Source organism: Morone saxatilis, unplaced genomic scaffold (assembly GCF_004916995.1).
Source record: "Morone saxatilis isolate NCDOM2014 unplaced genomic scaffold, NCSU_SB_2.0 Contig5, whole genome shotgun sequence".
NCBI lineage: Eukaryota > Metazoa > Chordata > Actinopteri > Moronidae > Morone > Morone saxatilis.
This window is the reverse complement of record NW_023340095.1, coordinates 23,191,327-23,212,807: the sequence shown is the minus strand read 5'-3', so window position 1 is coordinate 23,212,807 and position 21,481 is coordinate 23,191,327. Positions and strand designations below refer to the sequence as shown.

At 40.3% G+C, this 21,481-nt stretch overlaps 1 protein-coding gene across 1 annotated transcript in view; it reads right to left on the bottom strand.

Moving 5' to 3' along the window:
- LOC118339114 (kalirin-like) overlaps nt 1-21,481 on the bottom strand; it is a gene marked incomplete at both ends in the record, with an annotated part of 90,088 nt that overhangs the window by 56,841 nt on the left and 11,766 nt on the right. Inside the window, 11 exon segments of the mRNA XM_035676648.1 lie at nt 138-304; nt 1,244-1,499; nt 2,305-2,479; nt 3,006-3,175; nt 3,391-3,582; nt 9,521-9,643; nt 14,020-14,151; nt 14,253-14,351; nt 16,974-17,105; nt 17,849-18,040; nt 19,044-19,166. Coding sequence (XP_035532541.1) covers nt 138-304; nt 1,244-1,499; nt 2,305-2,479; nt 3,006-3,175; nt 3,391-3,582; nt 9,521-9,643; nt 14,020-14,151; nt 14,253-14,351; nt 16,974-17,105; nt 17,849-18,040; nt 19,044-19,166 — 1,761 coding nt within the window.

Sequence of the window (21,481 nt, the reverse complement as noted above, 5' to 3'; positions counted from 1 at the left end):
CCAAATTTCAAAACATGAGGTACTGAATGATGATTCCTCAGCAAAATTAAAAATATATAAGACGCCCATAAATTACATTTTTGAGAACTGCTTCAGTCCCTTCAGTGGCTGCTACTGCTGTTTGCATGTGCGTTTACCTGTTTAACCTCGGCCTGCAGGTGGCGTAGCTGCAGGGTCTGCTCCAGCCGTGTGTGCGTGTGCTGTGCGTTGAGCTCCACCTCCTGCTGCTTCTCGTGAAGGAACTCCAGCAGCTCCTGAACCTGTGAGGCCAAGTCCATGTCCTTCTCTCCTGTCAGCTCGATCCCTGCGCGCGCACACACACACACACTGCTGTGACTTTGGCATTCTACATGCATTATCTCCAACAAAACATTGTCCTCTTCAGTCAAGGATCAAAGCATGTTTAGTGATGTTATGGATGATTTATCACGTTAACTTTTACATGACCTTTTATGTTTGTTTGTTTTTTTGCTTTGAACACAGCTATTTCCCCAGTATCTCCAGTCTTAATGCTAACATAGGCTGAATCCAGCTGTGTACTGGACATAAAGACAAAGAAATAAACTAATCGTATTTCCAAAAATATTGAACTATTCCTTTAATTTCACAAATTCAACTCAATAAAAGTCTGTAGTATCAGTTAACAATTAATGCTCTACTTCACCAGCGACTGGCGCTGCTAGAGAGCAAGAGTGTTGTGTTTGTTTGTGGTGGATGAGAGAGATTTATCACTCCAGGGGGCAGAGTGACAGAGGCAGTGACCTCCACATATACACAAACAGACACACACACAGTAAGAGAATTGTGCCGTGACGATTTTTTAACCTAATTCTCTCTCCCTGTTCTGCACAACACGCTTTTCTTTGGGATCACAGTTCATGGTGGCGTCTAAGCATCAGTCTCCCTCTCTCCTCCGCCGTAACTGTAAATCCACATGTGAGCCTGCACGGCCACATTCAGAGGGCAACAGGGACACGCATGCTCACATCTGCACAAACAAAGTGCAGCATGAATGCATGAGCCTGATAGAGAGCAGCCTTGTTTTTAATATCTCGTCTGGTATGAGCACTGGACTTTAGTAAATGGAAACAAGCTGACCAGGATTGAGGGACAGTTCAACTTCTATTGTATTCTAAAGCAATAAAGAATGTGCCTGATTTAGTTTGTAGTGTATGCACAGCATAAAAAAACTCCCATATACTTAATTTTCCTCCTCATAGAACAAAAGAGGTGTGTGTTTTACCTGAAGCCTGGACCTCCATGATGTACTGGTGCAGGTCTTGACCCTGCTGCATCACTTCGTAGGTCATGTTGTTCATGGCTGCCTTCCTCTCGGCGTGCCTCTTCAGCCGCTGCTCTGCCAGGCCAATGTCCTCTGCGCTGCCGGAGGAGGAGGTGCCGCCTCCCCCACTGCTGCTGCTGCTGCTACCACCTGAGCGGCCGGTGTCGTTCAGCTGGCGGGATAAATCCTCGTTCCAGGCGTCCAACTCCGCTGTGACCTGCAGTAACAGAAGCAATGTGCCCACGAGGAGACACAGTTAACAACACAACACTCCAAAGTCAGTGGCTACTGCATTTTGTTTTGGTATATGAATGATGACTCATTATTTTCTCTGTCACAGAGGCACAAGGTATTGGCATGTTGTACAGCTGTAATTGTTAGTGGTTTAAAGCCAGGTTCAGACTACACAATATTTTTGTCAAGAGGTGGCGAGGCGTCCCAGATGCAGTATTGGTGGTCGTCCACTATGATACACTACACAGGAGACACTACGCAGCCACAGGGGCGGCTGCGGCTCAGCTGGTAGAGTGGGTTGTCTAGTAATCGTCGGGCTCCTACAAGTCCATTCAAAGTGTTCAGTCGATGGGTCCTGAGTATGTGTATAGGGGTGAGCATCATTGTGAGCACTTTGGACAGGAAGCACTGTATCGCTCCTGATGAGCAGGTTGGAACCATCGACATTCAAAATATGGACCTTGCGTCTCTACTTCCTGTACAACAGCCAAATCCCATTTTTGGACGCCAAGGACTCAACCTTAGTACATGGGACGCCAGCTCAACCAACTGAGCTAACCAGGCGCCCCTAGTTTTTATGTCTTTAAAATACCAACTGAACTGAATAAAAGCGAACTTAAAATGACACAATGAAATCAGCGTGATAAGGACTACCTAAAATGCCAGAAACCATCTTTGGGAAAAATGCATTTGAAGTGTAGTTTAATAGAGATGTTTTGGCTTCACTTCAGAAGAGCTATCATGTTGTCCATCTTTATGTTTGTAGATGGTTGGAACCTGTTGCTTACCTCTATAGTGTACTGCTCAAATATGCGTAGCTGGAGAAAGATGTCCAGCTTGATTTTGCGTTCATGGAACAGTTCCTCCATCTGGCCCTGGGCTTCGTCCAGCTGCTGCAGCACCCCCTGGATGTGTGCGATGGAACTGCAGTGTGGCGTCTTATTGGTTGACATGGCTGCATCTCTGTGGAAAGAGTGACAGGGGGAGACATTATACCGAACACAAGATCTCCCTCATTATAAGAGGAAAAGCACTCTAAATCAAACAAAGTAGGAATATATGCTTTATATTTTTGACCATTGATTAAAGGTGTACATTTCTAAAAACAAAGCACGGTATTCTAAATTATTCATATCATTATTTATTTTAAATGAGTTCTATGAAATACAGAACAACTGTGTGAATTTTCACAAGTAATATTAAATTATTTCCTTTCACACAAATAAAAGTAAGTGAAGGATAAACAGAGAGATGGAGACAGGAGCAGAGATAAAAAAAAATATCATCATATACTTGTGCCAACATGGTAATTCATAATAAATTTAACTTTTTAATGACATCTTCATGAATATTATTACCTGAGCTTCTAAATCCTTCTCTCTCTTTAATAATATTCTGAATTTTAATATCATTATATGGGCCTCTGTATGATTTTTTTCTCCCTCTCAAACGCCATCATGAATAATAATTTAAATTGTATTATTATTACCTGAGCTGCTGTATTAATTCCTCTCCCTCTTTAATCACATTGAGCGTTGCCTCCAGTGTGGCTGTCTGCTGCTGTTGAAACTGCTGGATCAGAGTCTGAACCGAATCCACAGAATCGCAGCACACCTCATCCAACAGCTGCTTCTGCAGCTCCTCCATCCACGACCACAGCTAGAAGAGCAGATTGGCAAACAGACAGTCAGACAGACAGACAGACAGGTAGGTTGGCAGATGCAGGATCAATCCATTAGCACAGAATTGTCCTTCCGCTGAACCACCTCAGCACTGCTGTGTCTGAAAATACTGGATACACAAAAGAATTCTAAAAAAATAATAACTGGTGCAATTATAATACAATGTGTTCTTTTTGTGATTGTATATCCCACCTCCTTGGTGTGTGTGTGGAAGGAGACAGACATGTCGAGCAGCAGTTTCCTGTGTTCCACTCGGCGGACAAAGTCTTGGATTCGGACCTCCAGGTGTCTGGCTGCCTTGTAGATTTCCTCGGGGTCACACTCTCCGGTCTGAGCCAGCTGTTCAGCTGCCTCCAGCAACTTGTCTGCATTAGTGTATGTGTTCTGAAAGGGGAGGAGGGAACACCATCACATATATCAATGATATAGATATCTTATATATTCATTGGCTTAGTCTTATGAGTCTGTGATTCAAGATCAAGCCTAACTTTATTATCAATCAGACAATACACAGGACAAGTGCACATCAGAATGAAATTAAATTGCATTCGCTGTAGGTACCAGATGTGCTCGGCCCACCACATCCGCTTGGGGTCCTGTGTTAACAGCTGCTGTAACACATCATGATTGGCTGTATGTCCAAAAGTGTATGGATGCCATGTGTTTGTGCCGCAATACACCCTGTCCTGTCGGTACTGCGCATGTGCAACTCTCAACAGAGATGAGAAGCAGACAACACATGGCTCACTTGCTAGATACTTCCATCAGCTCCAAAAAAGTGTTACAATGCATTCTATTATTAATAATAATTTATTATTATTAACTTTCATAACTTAACAAAACTTTGGCACCACTTTAGCTAACGTTAGCCAAGTTGTCTGAAAACGCAGGACTCCGAGCAGATCTGATACCTACACCAGCACACAAATGTAACTGAAAAATACTATAAAACTGACAACATTGGCATAGAGAAACAGTTTTTCTGTGTCATGCTACATTAGCAGGCATATGGTAACTGCAGTTAGGTGACAACAAACTTTAGATGCATGCCGATTACAGTACGGCATCTCACATTGCCTACTGTGTTATGCCAAGGGGTGTGACTTGTGAGAGGTAATGCCAATAACTATGGTGTTCTTAACCTCTGCCTCCTCACATTATTTTCATAGATCAGGACTTCTCATGTATTATCACTCAAATGTTCACTAACATTATGATTCTTTCTTTAAAAACTAGATCAGGCACACACACACACACACACACACACACACAGTATCAATTCATTAATTCCACTTTCTGTAAATCAACAGCGTAAGGTTTCTTGTTTCCACCTCCACCTCCCCTGACAAGGGACTAAATGCTGTCTGAGTGTTAAAGCTTTCGGTATTCACCAGGAGGACAAAATGGATTAGTGTCGGTGTATTCTGGTAAGTATGACAGATTATCACTGGAATATTTCCCTTCAGGAAACATATTACATCTGAGATACTTTGGGGTGGCTGGAGGTTTGGGGGTGTGGTACTAGAGTGATTAAAAAAAGGTTGCGTTATGATCCCAATTATTCAGGAATATGAGTTAGGGTATTTGGGTGAGAGCTTACAGTCTGGATATTTCACATGTTAGAGGGATTATTCAGAAAATAAAGATTATAATTTACATGGGATTATTACTCTTTGCTGCATGACTGGTTTGGTTCAGGGTGAGGATTATAGCAGGGAGACGACAGGAAAGCAGAATCACCCCTGTCACCTCAATGTAGAAGCCCAAGCATGACTTTTTAGGACAAAATTAATGAATGGTAAATAAAAAGTAAAATAAATGAAAAAATACTTGACAAACAAAACTAAGAAACAAATAGATAAAATATGCTATTAAACTATCTGAAGAACCAAATCAGCTGAATGAAAAAATAAATCCAGATGAGGCGTTTCATGGGGCCTGAATTAAATTTTATGAAGATATCTTAAAAAATGGGCAAATAAATCCAAATGATCTGGATTTTCCATATAGCAGCTATACTTTTGAAGCTACAGCCATTTTAAGGTTATAAACTAACATTCCTGCATTCAGACCCAAAGCAGTTCTAACCCGTAAATGTTTTTCCCCCCGAATCAGACTCTACTAGTACTGTTTACTACTACTCACACAACTAGCAAATTGGCCACATTATGGGTGGGCCATCTGACGATTTTATTTGGTGATCTAAGACGTCTACAATCTACTCCTCAGGCAAATCGTTGAGACTTTTGTTTCCAAACTTCACATAACCACACTGACTAGTGGATTGTGCTTTGTGAACAAACCAACAGAGTGGAGCAGCCAACTAGCTATGCTGACTGGACGAATTACTACGCATGGCTATTCCTTGGGTGGTGTGTTGTAGTACTTAAAAAGTGTTATTTTATGATTATGTTATCTCTTGGCTTCTGCTTACAGCTTAAATTAATCTCAGGTTTGAATCACCATCCTGAAACCTGTGTGGTATCTTTAAAGGTCCAGTGTGTAACATTTGGAATTTATTTATATACATGTAGGATCTATTGGCAGAAACGGAATATAATATTCATAGGTATGTGTATAATCACCTGAATATAGGAATCGCTGTGTTTTTGTCATTGTGCATGCGAGTCCACCATGTTGAACCACGATGTTTCTACTGTAGCTCAGAATGGACAAACCAAACACTAACTCTAGATAGGACCTTTTGTGTGTTTCCACTGTATTTTCCACTACATGCTTGACAGTCCGTTCTCATTCTCAGATCAAATACAGATGTGAGTTGTCTTCAGTTAGCTGCCACTAAATCCCACACTGGTCCTGCAATATCATGTTTTAATGGCGCAAATGGAAACATTCATAGGCTAGTGGCTACAGTCTACAGGGCATTTCAAAACTGAAATAAACAAAAGAAATCTCGATTTAGATTGTGGATGGATCGTGATTGCGATTAAATAGATTGTAATATTTTTTTTTTTTTATCCAGATTGCCCACCCATAGTGCAATAAACCTTTTTCACAGCAGTCATCAATTCTATCTAGGCCAACAGTCAGGGTGCTGCTATTGTTGGCTCATTGGAAAGGCTCTGCTACACTAAACCTCAGTTAGCATCAACACCTGTGATTATTCTACTATTTCATGTCAAAACAGCCATTGTGAAAAAGGTCTTTCCATTACAAACCCTTTAGCAAGACAAACCTAGGGTTTTCAGTTTTCATTCAATTTCCAAACACACTTGACAAACTCTCTCAACAACATGTAACCCCTATCCCTATCAACCTACCAGTGTCGGTAGTGGAACAGGTGTGTCAACCCTTCCTAGAGAAATGTCCTCTGGGTTTTCATTAAACCCTCTTTTCTTCCCTTCAGGAGAGAGACTTCATGAAAGAAGTTTGAGCACGCCTTTGTGTTTGTATGTGAGAGACTATTAAAGCGTAATGTGGGTAAACACTTACATATTCATCTCTTGGCATGTATCTTAAATGTGTACTAAATGTATTAATGATATGTATATTGCTAAGTGGAGGGTTTTTACCAGCAAAACACCACAAACTGCCCCAGCAATGCTAATGGGGGGAAAGGGAGAGAAAGACAGAGAGAGAGAGTGTCTGACCTAAATAATGCTGATCCACAGCAGGTTATGAAGGCTAATCCTAATCCAGAGTGTAAACATCAGATTACACTACTACACACTCTTTATAGGATCAACACTCACTCGTTTATAGGATTAACTAACATTTACTACTGACACTCCAAAGTACTTAATGATTTATCAGTTTCCATGGATTCGGATTAAACAACTGTCTTACTGTTATTTGATTTGAGGCAGTGGATGTTGTAGACCACATTATGCTCTCTTCAACTAGAAAGCACTCATAATGCAAACTGTTCTGAAAGTCTCTGTATGGAAATACACTGGTTGGCTGAGGTAAGCTCAGAAAGGTGGTGGGACGACAGCTCCACGCAACAGGAGAGAGACATAACAGAAAGACAAAGGGAGAATGGTGGAAAGATGAGGAAGGAACAGGTTATACTGTGGAACCCAACTTGCAGATAAGCAGTATGTGTGTGTGTGTTTAGACTTTTTAACAGCAGCAGAGACAGTAAGGATTTGCTGATCCTGATCACATAAGATATTGTTTGACCTTTTCCTATTTGTTTAGTCTCCAAAGCATTGCTATCCAAGTACTTACTTGAGTTTAAAATAAATCAAATCTGACAACTGACAACTTCAATAGAAAAACACATCAAACACTTTTATTACATCCAATCCACTTCAAAGCTCTTTAAAGCTTCAACTGTATATGAACCAAATTTCTTTAAAGCTCTGTTTCTTTAAGCAAGCCTAACTGACAGTTTTGGTGTGTATAGTGCTGCAAACGTTGCCACAACATCATATTGCTGCCAAGGAAGAAAAAGAAAAACGGATCACTCTTTTCAAGAAATCATTTTTCCAGGACCTTCCCAGGAGCATAAGATTCACCAGTAAGCCAAGAATTGACACATTTATGTGACATCATCTATTGGTTTGTGGAGTACAGTTTTGAAGCATTGAGTTTGGCATTTTGGCTGTCGCCATGACAGTTAGACGGAGCCAGTGAAGGTGACGAGCTGCAAGTTGAGCTGCTCTCAGTTTTGACTTGATCAGCACTGCCTAGTTGGACAGTTTGATCTGAGTTTGGTGCGTTGAGATGAACGGACTCACTGAGAATGACTTGTCAATCATAAGCTAGCCACGCCCTCAAGCATACCCTGCTTTATTGTCTATTTTACTCTAAATGGGACCATCATTTACTAAATGAACATCATGCTGTATGGAAGAAGACTGAAACTAGAGATTGAGACCATACATTCTTTAGGAAACTGTTCACTGAGCTCATAAATTAAGTAAGTAAAGTAAGTAAAGTAAGTCGGGTCATTTCTCAATTAGACTGCATGGGATCGGTGTGTTATTGCAGCCAATGGAGCTCCCCCTGCTGGAATTTACATAGAATGCAGGTTTTAAGACACTTCAAAGGCTTCACTTTAAAGACCTGGAAGCTCTGTCATGTTTCTAAGAAAATACACACCCAGGTTTATGTAGGCGAGTAATTTTCAGGATTTCTGGTCACTTTAATCAATTCCCAGGTATTTCCATGACTGGTAAACTAGTGTCTAAAATTCCATGTTTTTCAGTATCACATTATAAAAAGCTAATATAAATAGCAACAATATAAATAACTTATATTGTTAAAACGTAAAATGTTTTATGTTATGACAATAAGTTATCACGTTCTAACAAATGTTTTGTTATTTAGTGTTACAGGCTTCTACTTCATAATAACTTGTTATTATATTATATATATTATGTTATCACATGAAAGTATCTTGTTATAACAATACATTCTTCATGTTATAACATAATCTGTTTTTCCTGTTCTGTTTTTCCAATAGGCTTCCCTATGTTGCAGACACTGAGGCCTTTGCAATTGAACTGCCAGTGTACTGTTCAATACTAGACAAAAAAGTTTCCTGTTTATGAATATTACGCGTTGTTAAATGTTCTACATCCTTTATTTTTATTTCACTATGGCAAATGTTCAAACCATTTCTTTTGCTGCACTGACGTAAAACCGTATATTTGCTCAAGTATTTTTAAATCTTTACTGAGATCTTCAACATGTTTTTGTTTTATTTTCATTTTTATGACCAAAGCTCAGTTCCAGAGTTTCCTACGTGACAGACTGTAGCACTGAAATTCAGGAATGATTAACATCTTCTGCAAATCTTTCAGGAAAGGCTTGTGACCATAAATGGTTCTGTACAGGCATGTCTTCATGCTTCCTGCCACCAACAGGCATGGTGGTTTTGAAAATTTGGTATTAATCAAGGCAGATTACTTACAGATGTCTGCAAGGCAAGCGAATAAACATTCAAAACAAACTACTAACTTAAAAATATTCATGGAAGGAATGGACCTTCTCTATGTTAATGTCGATACTGTAAATGAGAGGCCAGACATGGACGTGCACTGGCCAACGCCTGAACTGTTTAACCTGTTTAGATAGTGACAGGATTTTCATTTTCAAGTAAAACTGCAGAACTGAAAGCATGATGGCATAAGAAGATGCAGGTGTAACGGCTTTACAGTTAAAGGATTGTTCAGTGTCAGCTCAAATCTAATGGTAACTAACTTTCAGTGCAGTGTGAAAACATAAACACAGAAATACAGTGTTGACGTCTATTGGAAAGTATTGATCATTTTGGCATTTTATTCAGTCTTTCACACAGGGGAGATGATTTTTTTTTCATGACTTGAATGGAAATCCACATGGATAAACTCACCTGAGCTACGTCTTCAAAGTCGTCGTGTCTTTTCTGCAGGGCTCGGGCTCTGTGAAGGGATTTTCCAACGCCAGTGTGTTTGCTGAGGAAAGCCTCGCCATGGTTTTCTATCCAGTCCATCACCTGGATGAGAGAGAACGTGACGATCAACTTCACAACAGCATTAAAGGTCGCTTGCTGAACCTTCTGTTCCTGGCGCTGTGCCTTTTTTTCTAACAGTGTACATACAGATCAGCAGTACAAAATGGTCTCAAAGCTCATGAATTAAGAATGGAACAGATGAAACCTGCATGATCTGTGTGGGAAATGTAGGTCACTGCGACTGAGAAGAATATTCTGTACCATTAGATTAACTGTAGGCAAAACGTCATCACTGATGTGCTTGGCAGACAACTGCCAGGAGCCGTTACTTGCTTTGTTGTTTATTTGCTCCACTGTTTTCTCTGCCATATTTTTAATCTTCATCAAATGTTATTATTAGCTCTTATTTTTGTGACTGAAGTCTTTCTTTTGTCTTGTTTTCTGTCAGTGCTGAATAGTCAGCAAAGGACACCTATGACGCAGGTTGCACTGTGTCCAGTATGTTTAATTGGATTTGATTGACTGTAATTGCGCATTGTGTAGTTGGACTATGAAAGAATATGGAAATATTTGCTCAGAACTACATACTAGCTAACTCTCTACTAACTGGAACAGGGCCTTTGAATTTGCAGCATGACGTCAGATATAGCAACAAGCTAGGTACCAAGCTATACACTAGGCTTATAGCTTAGCTTAGCTTGGAGAACAGGATATATGCATTGATACAGCGTAATGTTAAAGTGGTTTACATAACTTGGACATTCAGCTAGCAGCAGGGTGTGTTTTGACCAGTGTTGGCAAGTTACTTAAATTTTACTTAAAAAGTAATGCTATTACTTTAAGAACTTACTCAACAGCTACAGTCATTTGTCTCATTACACTGTTTTTGTCACTCAAAGGTGCTTTAACATTGGCAAAGCCTCCACACCCACATGTTATAAACAGGATTTTCTCAAATCTGCAATATATTTGTTGGCCACTTGGGGCAGTGAAAACAAGTCGTGAACACAATATTGACACACCTTTTACATTTATATGGCAAACTTGTTAGCAAACAGTTGCTTATTTATACATTCCAACGACATGGAGCAACATGATCCTTTATTTGGAGTCGTGTTTGTCCACCTGATGAATGGAAGTCCAATATTTACTCTCTTTTAGCTCGGTTTTGGTCTCCACCAACTACTGATGGAAATATCTGGATCTTTAGCTGCTAAATGCTCCACTATATTCAACAACTAGTTGCTAACTGTGTCTATCTGCCGTTTGGTCAGCCTCAGGTTTTTTTCGACCTGCTGCGGTGTGAGTGGACCTAAACCGTAAAGTTACCGGTCAGCTAGCTAAACAATCAGCTGAAACTTACTATGCTGCTTCATAAAGATGAAGGAAGTCGCAGATTCAGGTGATAATTCTCTGCAGATTGATGATTACAAAGAACTCTTTACACATTGTCAAATTGTCATGTTATTCAGTCCTAACATAATGGATTACAGTTGCTTTCACAAGAAAGCCTTCTGTGTTAACACCTCCCTGACCAACTATCTTATATGGCAAATATATGAAAATATGTGGACACATATTAGGCATTACCCCATCCCTATACTGTAAAACCAGTACATCAAGCTTTAAATGTCAAAATCTTCAATTCAATTAACTCCTCCTCCATATCTTCTGCTCCAACTTCCAATTTGGAAGAACAAATCATCTCACAGCAGTTTTTGGGGCCTTGAAGGACCCGTGTGTGAACAGTGTAATTCATGACATCAGTGTGGTGCAGTCAGTCCAGCTGGAGCCACAGAGAGGTCAGCAAAAGGTCACAGCACACGCAAACTGAAGCACGCTGACTGCAGCTGGACTATCTTTGTTTGAATGTGCAGCTAAAACTGCCAAATAAAACTACACACCTAATATGTTCTCTTCCAGCCTTTACTTCTCCATCTCTCTCTCTTCCTCTCTGGGGTCACATATATCCTCCCGCATTACAACTCTGGTTGGAATAGCCCTGTTTTCAGTGATTTACAGACTATTGGTATGAGCTTACTCTCTCACTTGCTCCTTTTCTCACTTTCTATGTATGTGTCTCATCCTCTGTGGGTCCCTGTGTCTCTCTCTGGGGTCTCATAGAAACTGATGCATGACGAGTGCAGTTGGCAAAGCTTTGTTTTTTTTGAATTTATAACCTACTGATATGATCTCTTCTTCACTCACTTTTTTTTTTCTCCCTCTCTCTCCTTGTCTTTTTACCTCTCTTAAACACTCTCTCACACTCTCTCTTGGGTCACATATAAATGTTTCCATGGCGCCCATACTCAGAGCATTTGTAGTCCGCCTGATGCCCTACTTCTCTCTCCCCAGGCCCATTCATTTCTATACAGTACATACATGATGACTTCAGTTACAAAGGACCTGTTTTAAATGAATTCAATGTGCTGTTGTTTTTATGTGTGCATATGTGTGTGTGTCTGTGTGGGAAAAAAGGCTTGCATCAGTATTCATTACAAAAGATTACCAATTGCACTATAAAATATCTGATTGTTTGATAAAAAGTTGATGGTACAAGTCTGTACATAAAAACTTCAGTTCTAGAAGAACTATGACTCCCAAGATACATTTCATCAAGAAAATGCCAATCCAAATAGAGAAAGATTGGAGCTAAAGATTATGCTGTTAAGCAAAGTGATTGCAAAATCGACAGGGTATATCTGTTCTGTTTTCATTTCTGGGTAAATTTTGGGTGAGTTCAACAACAACAAACCTTAACCACATAGGATTGTTACATTATCCAGGGCAGTACTGTGATTCTATGTTAGGTACCATTTAAGGTATTGTTCAAATGAAATATTAAAATGGGAACACAGTGGGAATTGTTGGGTCTCTGTTCATAACATGGAGTTCAGTCCAGACCTGTTCTATAGTGTCCTGAGATGACCTCTGTTATGATTTGGTGCTATATAAATAAAGCTGGATTGAAAATTGAATCAAAACCAGGCGCCCCTCCCACCTCACAACTCTATACAAGCACAAAGTAATATTTAGGTTACCATGGTGATAGCAGCAGTGTGGAGTGAGAATTGAGATTCTGCATTTTCTGGTTAACCTTGGCTACTGTATTATACTCTTCTACTGCTACTGCTACAAGTAGTTATTGCCATGTAACCAAGTATAAACTTAAGTGCAGTTTTAAGGTTACTCCAGTGTGCTTTACTTTATTTTAATGCTTCATTTCAGGGATATTTTGATTTTGTTTGATTGTACTGTAAACTACACTGTGCAGATTGAAACATATGATCAGTTTATATGATGTAATGTTGGTTGTTTTAGTTCAGGTGGATTCTTGCAAATGCCATTAGGGGGACTAGGAGGAGCAAGACGAACCTGATTGTTTCACAGATTAAAGATCTCTTCCAGACATTCATTAATACATATATACAAATATCTGCTTGGAACAATAATGTGAGTCGGATGCGTTTTGTGTCAAAGTCTGCACAGACAGCATTCAAACAGCACACTGTAGGAACAAGAACACACACTGACTTTTTTTTACTGGAGGGGAACTTTAAAAGACGTCATTTATCGATTTCTCTAATATCCTTATTTTGTTTCACTACTTTCAACAGGTTGTATCTCATGTGTGTTAGTGTATTTGCATAGCTGTTGAGCAACACTGTCCTTGTACTTTATGTTCATCATTTGAAACAAGTCCACATGTGGACTGAGATTCCAGAGGTTTCATAATGCCAGTGGTATCTGGCTGTACCTCATTCCTAGTGCATTACTGTCAGACCCACAATCACATTAAAGAAAGTAAAATAAAACACAAGACCTCCTCCTCCTCACCCCCCTGATGACATTCACTCAGCTGGTCAAAAACACCCTTCCACTAAAATATTGCTGTGATATTAAATTTTGAGCCCCAGAATATCTCTAAAACCTCCAGGAATCTATGCTGACACCTTTCCAAAACCACATAGTCTGCTCGTCTGTGAAATACGAGCAGCGGTACCAGTGGAGCTGAGATCCGATCTGAGCGTTTTATCTCAGGAATTTTCCCATTACACGCCGTTAAGCCGGGACGAGAAGACAGCAGAGATGCATGGACATGTTGTGGTGATCCTCATCTGTTCTGCTAAGCACACACACACACACGGCGGCTGTCTGTTCACTTGATTACATGCTTACATACAAGATTACATGCCCCACTGTGGTTTGACAAACTTCTCTGACCCATTTCAGTAAACTCAAAACTGCAATAAAAAGTTAGGATGTTGTTTTTCTCAGTTCCTTAAAAGCTGGCATTTTGGTGAAAAACATCTAATGGGAACAATATTATCTCACTCTTCTCTCTCACTAACACAGTCCTCATGTTTTCATTTCACTTGTTTGCTGTATGCTATGTGTGTGTCTGTGTGTGTGTGTACCTGCTGGACATCTTGCTGGAACACACACAGCTGCAGTCTCTGGTGCAGTCGGACCTTTCGATGCTGCCAAATATTTTCGAGACGTCGCTGATGGTGGAGGACCTCATGAACCACGTCCAGGATGCAGTGAACCTGCGAAATAACACAAATGTTAACTACAATGTGACGTTCTGAATTCATGATATTATATTGTCTTCTAATTGGCTGGCACAGAGGAACATAATGGCACTGACCGCTTTGGAGTAATTGGCAGTGGCTGTCAGCGAATCGGAGTTGCCGGGACTCAGAGGCCTCTGGAGGACGTCCAATAGCGCTTTACCATCCTGACTCACCTGGAAAACACAGACAGGTAGGAGGGAGAGAGCAGAGGGATTAGAAAGGCTACAAAGATAGACAGACAGAGTAATTCAAATTGGACGGAATTGATTCTTTAGTGTTTAAGCATTTCCTGCTTCTTCCGCGCTCAGTCTCCCTCTTCTCTCCTCTCTTTGTTCTCTCTCCTCTCCAGAACAAATATATACTTTTGAAAAAAAGCATTTTACTTCCTACTGCTAATTGCTAAATTACACATGGAAACACACCACTGAAACCTCTGTGTCGCACACAAGCAGTGACTCCTGCTTCCTCTCTGCAAGAAATGGCCCTGTGTATCTTTTTATATCAACTCGTTTCTTTTATATCCTGTCTTAATCCCTTTATGTCTCATGTAAAGCATGCTGAATTGCCTTGTTGCTGAAGGGTGCTATACAAAAAAATGTGCCTTGCCTTGCGTGTGTTTTTTATCAGTGAAGACCATTTAAAACAGAATGATAATGAACTCTCAAGATACTGTTAGAGTGATGGTTCTTACAGTAGTTGTGGGCTGGTCCATGTGTACTTGTACTGTCTGACAGCTAATCTACTAATTGTTTTAGCACTGCGGCTTTTATTTGAGAAGGAACGTTTCCAGAAGTTTAACTGGATACTGCAGGACTGGCACTGCTATGAAAACATTTACATAATGAGATGCACAGGGAAACAAGCTAAAAAGTATTTTTAACAAAATGATTCAAGGCCAAATTGCCTTGATCAGGAGGTAAAACACCAATCTGCATTAAGGAGTTTGTTCTTTTGAAGCAGTGATGAAACAGTCTGCAGAGTTTACAGACAGAGTTTTTTGTCTCATTTAAAGCAACCAAGCAAAGAGCAGCTTCGGCTTCACACACGGAAGAAACACCTGCGTCTTCATCTTCTCTGCTTTTAATCATTCAAAGATGTCTATAGCCACAGGATTTCACAGAACATGAAGTCATTCATCTTTACCCATTTTCTGGGTGTAAATGGGTATATCTTTTCTGGAACCCTAAAAAGGAACTCGTGCGCTTTCACCGCATTAAATGAACTTGAATGCATCAAGTCAAAAGCAAAAGATTTTTTAAAAAACTCTGCAGTCTCAGAGCGTTTCACTTTTTGCAGTGCTCCCACAAGAAACAATGCTGTCATAGCCTGCCAAGCCAAACCGCCTCAGCCTGAACCTCTGCCCAGAGCTTTATGTGTGTGTGTGTGTGTGTGCGTGTGTATATGGACTATCTTTTCACAGATAAGTATAAATTGAGCTAACACTCCAACAGCCCGTCCAAAGATAAAACGCCAGACTGCAGCAAAGAGCGAAGATCGGGAGCGTTCCCAGACTAAATATAGTGAAACACGCAGGGTTTTTAGACGGCAGATCTGGACGGCGGTGGTGCAGCAGCTGACCAACACCTCCTGTCATCACAGCTAGCATCACTGAGCTGTCAAAGAGCAGCACTAACAGCACCTAAAGGAGAGTCTCTGGAGTCCACAGTCCTCCCTGAGGGGTATAGTACTTTTTATGAACAATTTCCAAGACACCAGTTTTACAAACACTACCATTTCATCAACTGTAACTCTACATTACATAGTTTGTTAACAAAGTGAACAGTTTTCAGGGTTTACAGTCTAAGGCCTACTTTTTACCACATTTCTGATGTCCTAAAAGCTCAAATGTTTTGTTTTGCAGTTCAGGGACCATCCAAAGCTCAGACTCCCAAGAGTCAGAACAAGACATGGTGAAGCAGCATTCTGCTATCATGCAACACAGACCTAGAATAGCCACTCAGTTGATATTAGACAAGCCCCTACTCTATTACTACTACTATTTTACGCTGCCTACTCCACCCAGTAATGGCACAAGACATATCTTCTTAGTTTAACTTGTAAATGGCCTTCATTTTTGTTTAAAATGTAATTAAAATGTGGGAAATCTTTGCAGTCTTTGCTGTATTTTTATTACCCTGATAAAGCTAATTGAATTGCCCTGGTGTATGGAATGTGCTATACACTGCCTTTCCTATGTATTCCAGGGCATGCACAGTAGTACAAACAAGAATAGTATTGCTGTGACTGTCACTGTCAAAAGAGTTTCTGCAGGTTTCAACACGTTACATTTAAGACTTTTTAACACCATTATGAATGCAATTTAAGACCTTTTTTCCATACTGGCAAAAAGAAAAAAGATATGAAGGAAAATATGTATAATAAGTATTGGTTCCATGTCAGTTTTGTTTTGTAGCTGTTACAGATAATAATAAATAAGATCTGTTACATTACATTAAGACATTTTAACTTCAGATTATTGGATTTTAAGCTTTGTCAGACCCTGCAGACATCCTGTGCACACTGAAGCATGGTGGAAAATACACATTTATAATGGAGAACAGTGGACAAAGCAATGTTTTGTAAGCAAAGACAGAACATGAGACAATGGAACAAAGTGGTGCCAATAATAATAATAATCAATTTAGAAGCCAAAAGGTAGTAACACAGATGCTACAGCCCACAGCACAGTGCCAGCATGTCAAATATCATTTTGACTGGGGTATAATTCAACCTCTCCATACAGGCAGTGGTGGCAGTGGATATTTATCAGTAGACTTCAGTTACTGTTGGTTTACCTCAGTATAAGCCTGGGTGACCTGCTCGTATAGGCTCTGGTGGCGGTGGATGGCGAGCTCCAGCTCCTGCATCTCAGACGGTAACCCTCCCTCACTGCAGACTTTACACCAGGCCTCCACCTCGGACAGGAACTGAAGAAGTGAAACAGACACATTCACATTACAGCTGCTGATCTAACTAACAGCTCTGTCCATTCTTTATTTGCTTCCACCCTGTCGTTTAATGCGGCTGCAAAATGAAGACAGCCTTTACTTCTCTCTCTCTAAATCTCTCGCATTTTAACACTTTCCCAACGTTTAGTCTATCTGTAGTCTTGCCAATTTTATTTCACTTGTCTCTCTTTCCACATCTTGTGTTTCATCTTTCATCCTGACACTTTTTTGTTTCTGTTTTTCATTAGGCTCTCTCTCAGTCTCAGCCATCCCTCCTCTGCCTCCACCGCTCTCTCTCTCCCTCTTTCCTCTTGTCTTTCATCTCCCGCTCTCTCAAATGTACACTTGTAGCTAATGTCAAGGGCCCAGCAGGAATCAAACAAGTCCCATCTGTTGCCATGTCAACCTTCCAAGAATCAGCAGTAGAGCAGTTTGATCTATTAAATATAATCAGACACTAAAAATGTCCCATTTACATTTTACATTCTGGACACGTGTCCGCTGCAGAGACATTCCTACATTAGATAGTTACCAGATCAGCAACCAAGCAACAGCAGTCTCACAGTAAATGGAACAGCTTTTCCTCTAATGAGAGAGAAGAGGAAGGGGAAGTCCTTACATCAGGAGGGGTATTGACTCTTTTTCCACAAACATGGCCGACGTGCTTCCACACATTTGTTCAGAAGCCGAGCTCTGCTCAAAGACAGATTTATTGATCTCACCTGTTCAGCCTTCTGGTGAAAGACGGACGACATGGCGAGGATGGTGGAGCGCTCGTCAAGTGCAGCAGCAAAACTTTTCCAGTCCTGATCCAGCTGACCTGAGATCTGTTTTATCTGCGTGGAGGCGTAGTGACCGGCTTCTGCCAGGCGGCTTGCCACTGACATGATTCTGTTGATATTTACATAGGCATTCTGGGAAGAAGAAAAAAAGATGAACAAAATGGTGTTGGTAACCAGTTATCAGTAATGACAACTGGATTTAATTATTGTTACTATTTTACATAAAATACAGCGTCGAGACACTCATATCTGTATAAATAATGCTGTTAGCTAATTGTTTCTATAAAAAATTAAAATGACTTAAAAATGTAAAAATACATTATTTATATTGTACTGTTCTGTACAAAACTCAACTTAACTGAGAATGATCTGAATCCTACTTCAAGAGATGTAGAAGTGTATTTTTTATTTAAAGGTCCAGTGAAACATCTACTATTAGAAATGGAATCTAATATTTATCGGTTGTTTTCATCAGTGTATAATCCCTGAATATAGGAATCGTCATGTTTTTGTTTTTATTACAGGATGAGCTGTATTTAAATGGCTGCAAGTTGCAAATACCATACAACCATACCAGTGTGTGTGTGTTTTCTCTGCTGCAGTAGTGTTTTAGTTAAATTATAATGATTTCTTCTGACTGACTTTTGAAACAGTTGTACTAAGTTAAGATAAACTAAGGTAACCTATGCCAACTTAACTACGTTACTATATTCTGAGGGTAGTTAACAATGAAAAGTTAAACCTTAGAAGACAGTGTGTAGGGTTCAGCAGCATGTAGCGGTAAAGCTGCAGGAGAAATTACGGTGGCTATGAAACATGAAAGGCCCTAGAGCCAGTGTCTGGTTTTTCTGTTCTGGGTTACTGTAGGAACAAGGCAAACTCTCTAGAAGAGGACCCATTCCCTCTGTAGACATACACGTTTCATTCCAAGGCTCATTCTAAGGTCCTCCTAGATCCTCTTAGATCCTCCTAAATGTTACACACTAGACCTTTAAAGCAGATAAGTGGCTTAACTACCACAAAGCCTGACTGTGTGTTTGTTATCTGTGCTGGGAACCTCTTCTTAGCTCTTCTTATCTCACAGTGATCTGCAATGACGTCATATGAGAATTATGGTTCTAATGACGTTAGGTACCATGGAGTTCATGGCGAAGTGATTGTGTTGAGTCTGCAGCTCCACAGCATGTTGGTAACTTCGGCCAATCTCCGTGTGACTCTGCAGGAACACTTCCTTGTTGTGGATGATCCAGTCAAACATCTGCCCGAACACACACACACACACACACACACACACACCACAGCTACATTAATAACATTGCAAACTAATGTATTCCACACATTCTTTATCTGTATCACTGTGAGCGACTGAAAGTCACATTAAGAACTGTTATGGTTTGGGGTTTTTCTTTGGTTATTTCCTGTTTTATTTTGTAGTTTTACTCGTCTTGTGTCTTGTCTTTTTCCTGCTGTTTCTGACTGTTTTGATTTTGATTAGTTTCCCCCTCCCCTAAAGTATATATTGCCTGTGTGACAGTTAGTCTGTGCCAGTTCGTCCTTGTTCACATGTGCTTTCCATGGAGCTGTTATTGTAGCAAAACTATTGGAGAGTTGTATAACTGTATATCAATCCATGTGTGCGTAATCAGATTTGTTATTGTGTAAAAGAATCTGTAAATATGCACTATGATTTGTGAATGTGTATGGGAATCAGCAAATGTTTTTTCAGAATCTGTGTGTGCAAAATCCGATTTGGAAATGGCTCTATAGCCTGCTCCCCCGCGTTTCCTCCTGTTTGTATGAACTTCTTCCTCTCTTTTTGGATTTCCTTTCTGGTTTATTGAATATTGGATTTGGCTTTATTTACTTTGATCTATTGTTTCGGACTACTGCTATTTGGACTTGTAAGTTTATGTTTGAACACATTTTTGTTATTAAACTCCTCCCTAACCTGCTCTGCCAGTCTGCATCTGGGTTCAAATCCTTGCTTACCACTTTTCAACATCCACAATTGTGACAGGAACAAATAGATACCATCTGCCATGAGAGTACATGTAAAAGACCATTTTATCCATTTATAATTTTTAATCCAAAAAAACGTTGTTTCACTCATAGCTTTTTGGGGTTGAAAGCTCTGGAAAAGCTTGCAATTGGACCTGAGTTCAGATTTCTTTGTCAAGCTACTGTTTCCAAGATCAAGAATGAACTTTCACACATGCTTTTTCAAGCAGCTGCCCTGACTAATCTTATGTGTCTGCAATTAAAGTTGGTGAGTAAAAGGTTACCATAACTGTGGCCAAACTGGCATAAACAAGAGCCAGGCTGTAAAAAAACAAAGGAATATTCCTTTGAAAACATGAAAGTCATGTTTCCCTCGCTGGCTTCTGCTGTACCAGCTGATCAGCGTAAAGCCTAATAGGCCAGGACAACCTTCAAGGTTGCTTCTCCATCTTAATCAATCCTTGCGGACAGATGGAGGCCGAGTTGCGCTGCCGAGTGGTTACCATGGTGACCCCATCATCTACACAGTCATTCCTCTAAGCTGTGATTTCCACAGAAGGAACACCTCGTCAGGTCTGACTGTTTCCCTGGCTCGACTGCGAGCGCTGAGTGTTTCCCACAGTGTAAACTCGTCCGCACTCCCCCGCAGTTCCTCAGCATGGCAATGCTGATGTGGACAAAACTGTTTTATTTTTTCTCTGTTTGCTTTACAGTAAATATTTACTGCTCCAGCATGTGGATTTCTGTGTGGAAGAACTAAGAAGTCAGCTGACGCCCATCTGTGTGTGTATGTGTGTGGGTATCCCATCAACAACACTTAGGATACTACCAAATGCTTGCAACCCTGTTAGCAGGAGGCAGGGCTACAGGTCGACATGGTTCAGTCATTCTGGATCCACTTACATGACCTCATCATACAGTACCATTACCATAATAACTGGTGTTTTTACAGACGCACATTTTTCAAACTCTAAGCTTTTTACCAGGATATATTAGTATTAATTAGGTTTCCAGATGTCAGCAATCCCAGGCATCAGTTTGCCGTAATCAGTGATGTATGTATGAATTTCTGTTGTGTTTCAATGCTGTACTGGTATTTCTTTTAGCTATGTTGTGACGTTTACAAAATAAAAGCATTTCAGAGGTTGCAATTACCTGTGTTCCTTACATAACGACCCCTTCACATGAGAGAGTGCAACCTTTCTTTATATAGCAGTTTGGCATGAAGTGGAAATAGCTGTGCGTGATGTCTTGGACAGGCTGGTATGTTAATGATGAATGGAATCCAAACATTCACTCCCAACTACAGCTAATCGCTTAGCTCGGGTTAGCGAGGCAACGCTGGCCGATTTTCCACTGGATGAACTGCTAAATGTGATCCTCTGTTTAGATAAACAGCACAGGCGAATTTATTTAGACCACGGAGGAAGTTTCCGGAGGGATTTACGGAGACTGGGATGTGATGAAGTTCAAATCCTGGACGGAGGTGAAGATGGAAATGAAGAGGAAATACTGGATGTGCCTCTACCCTGTAATCCCAAACTAAAAATCCTATTATTATATTCAATTTGGATA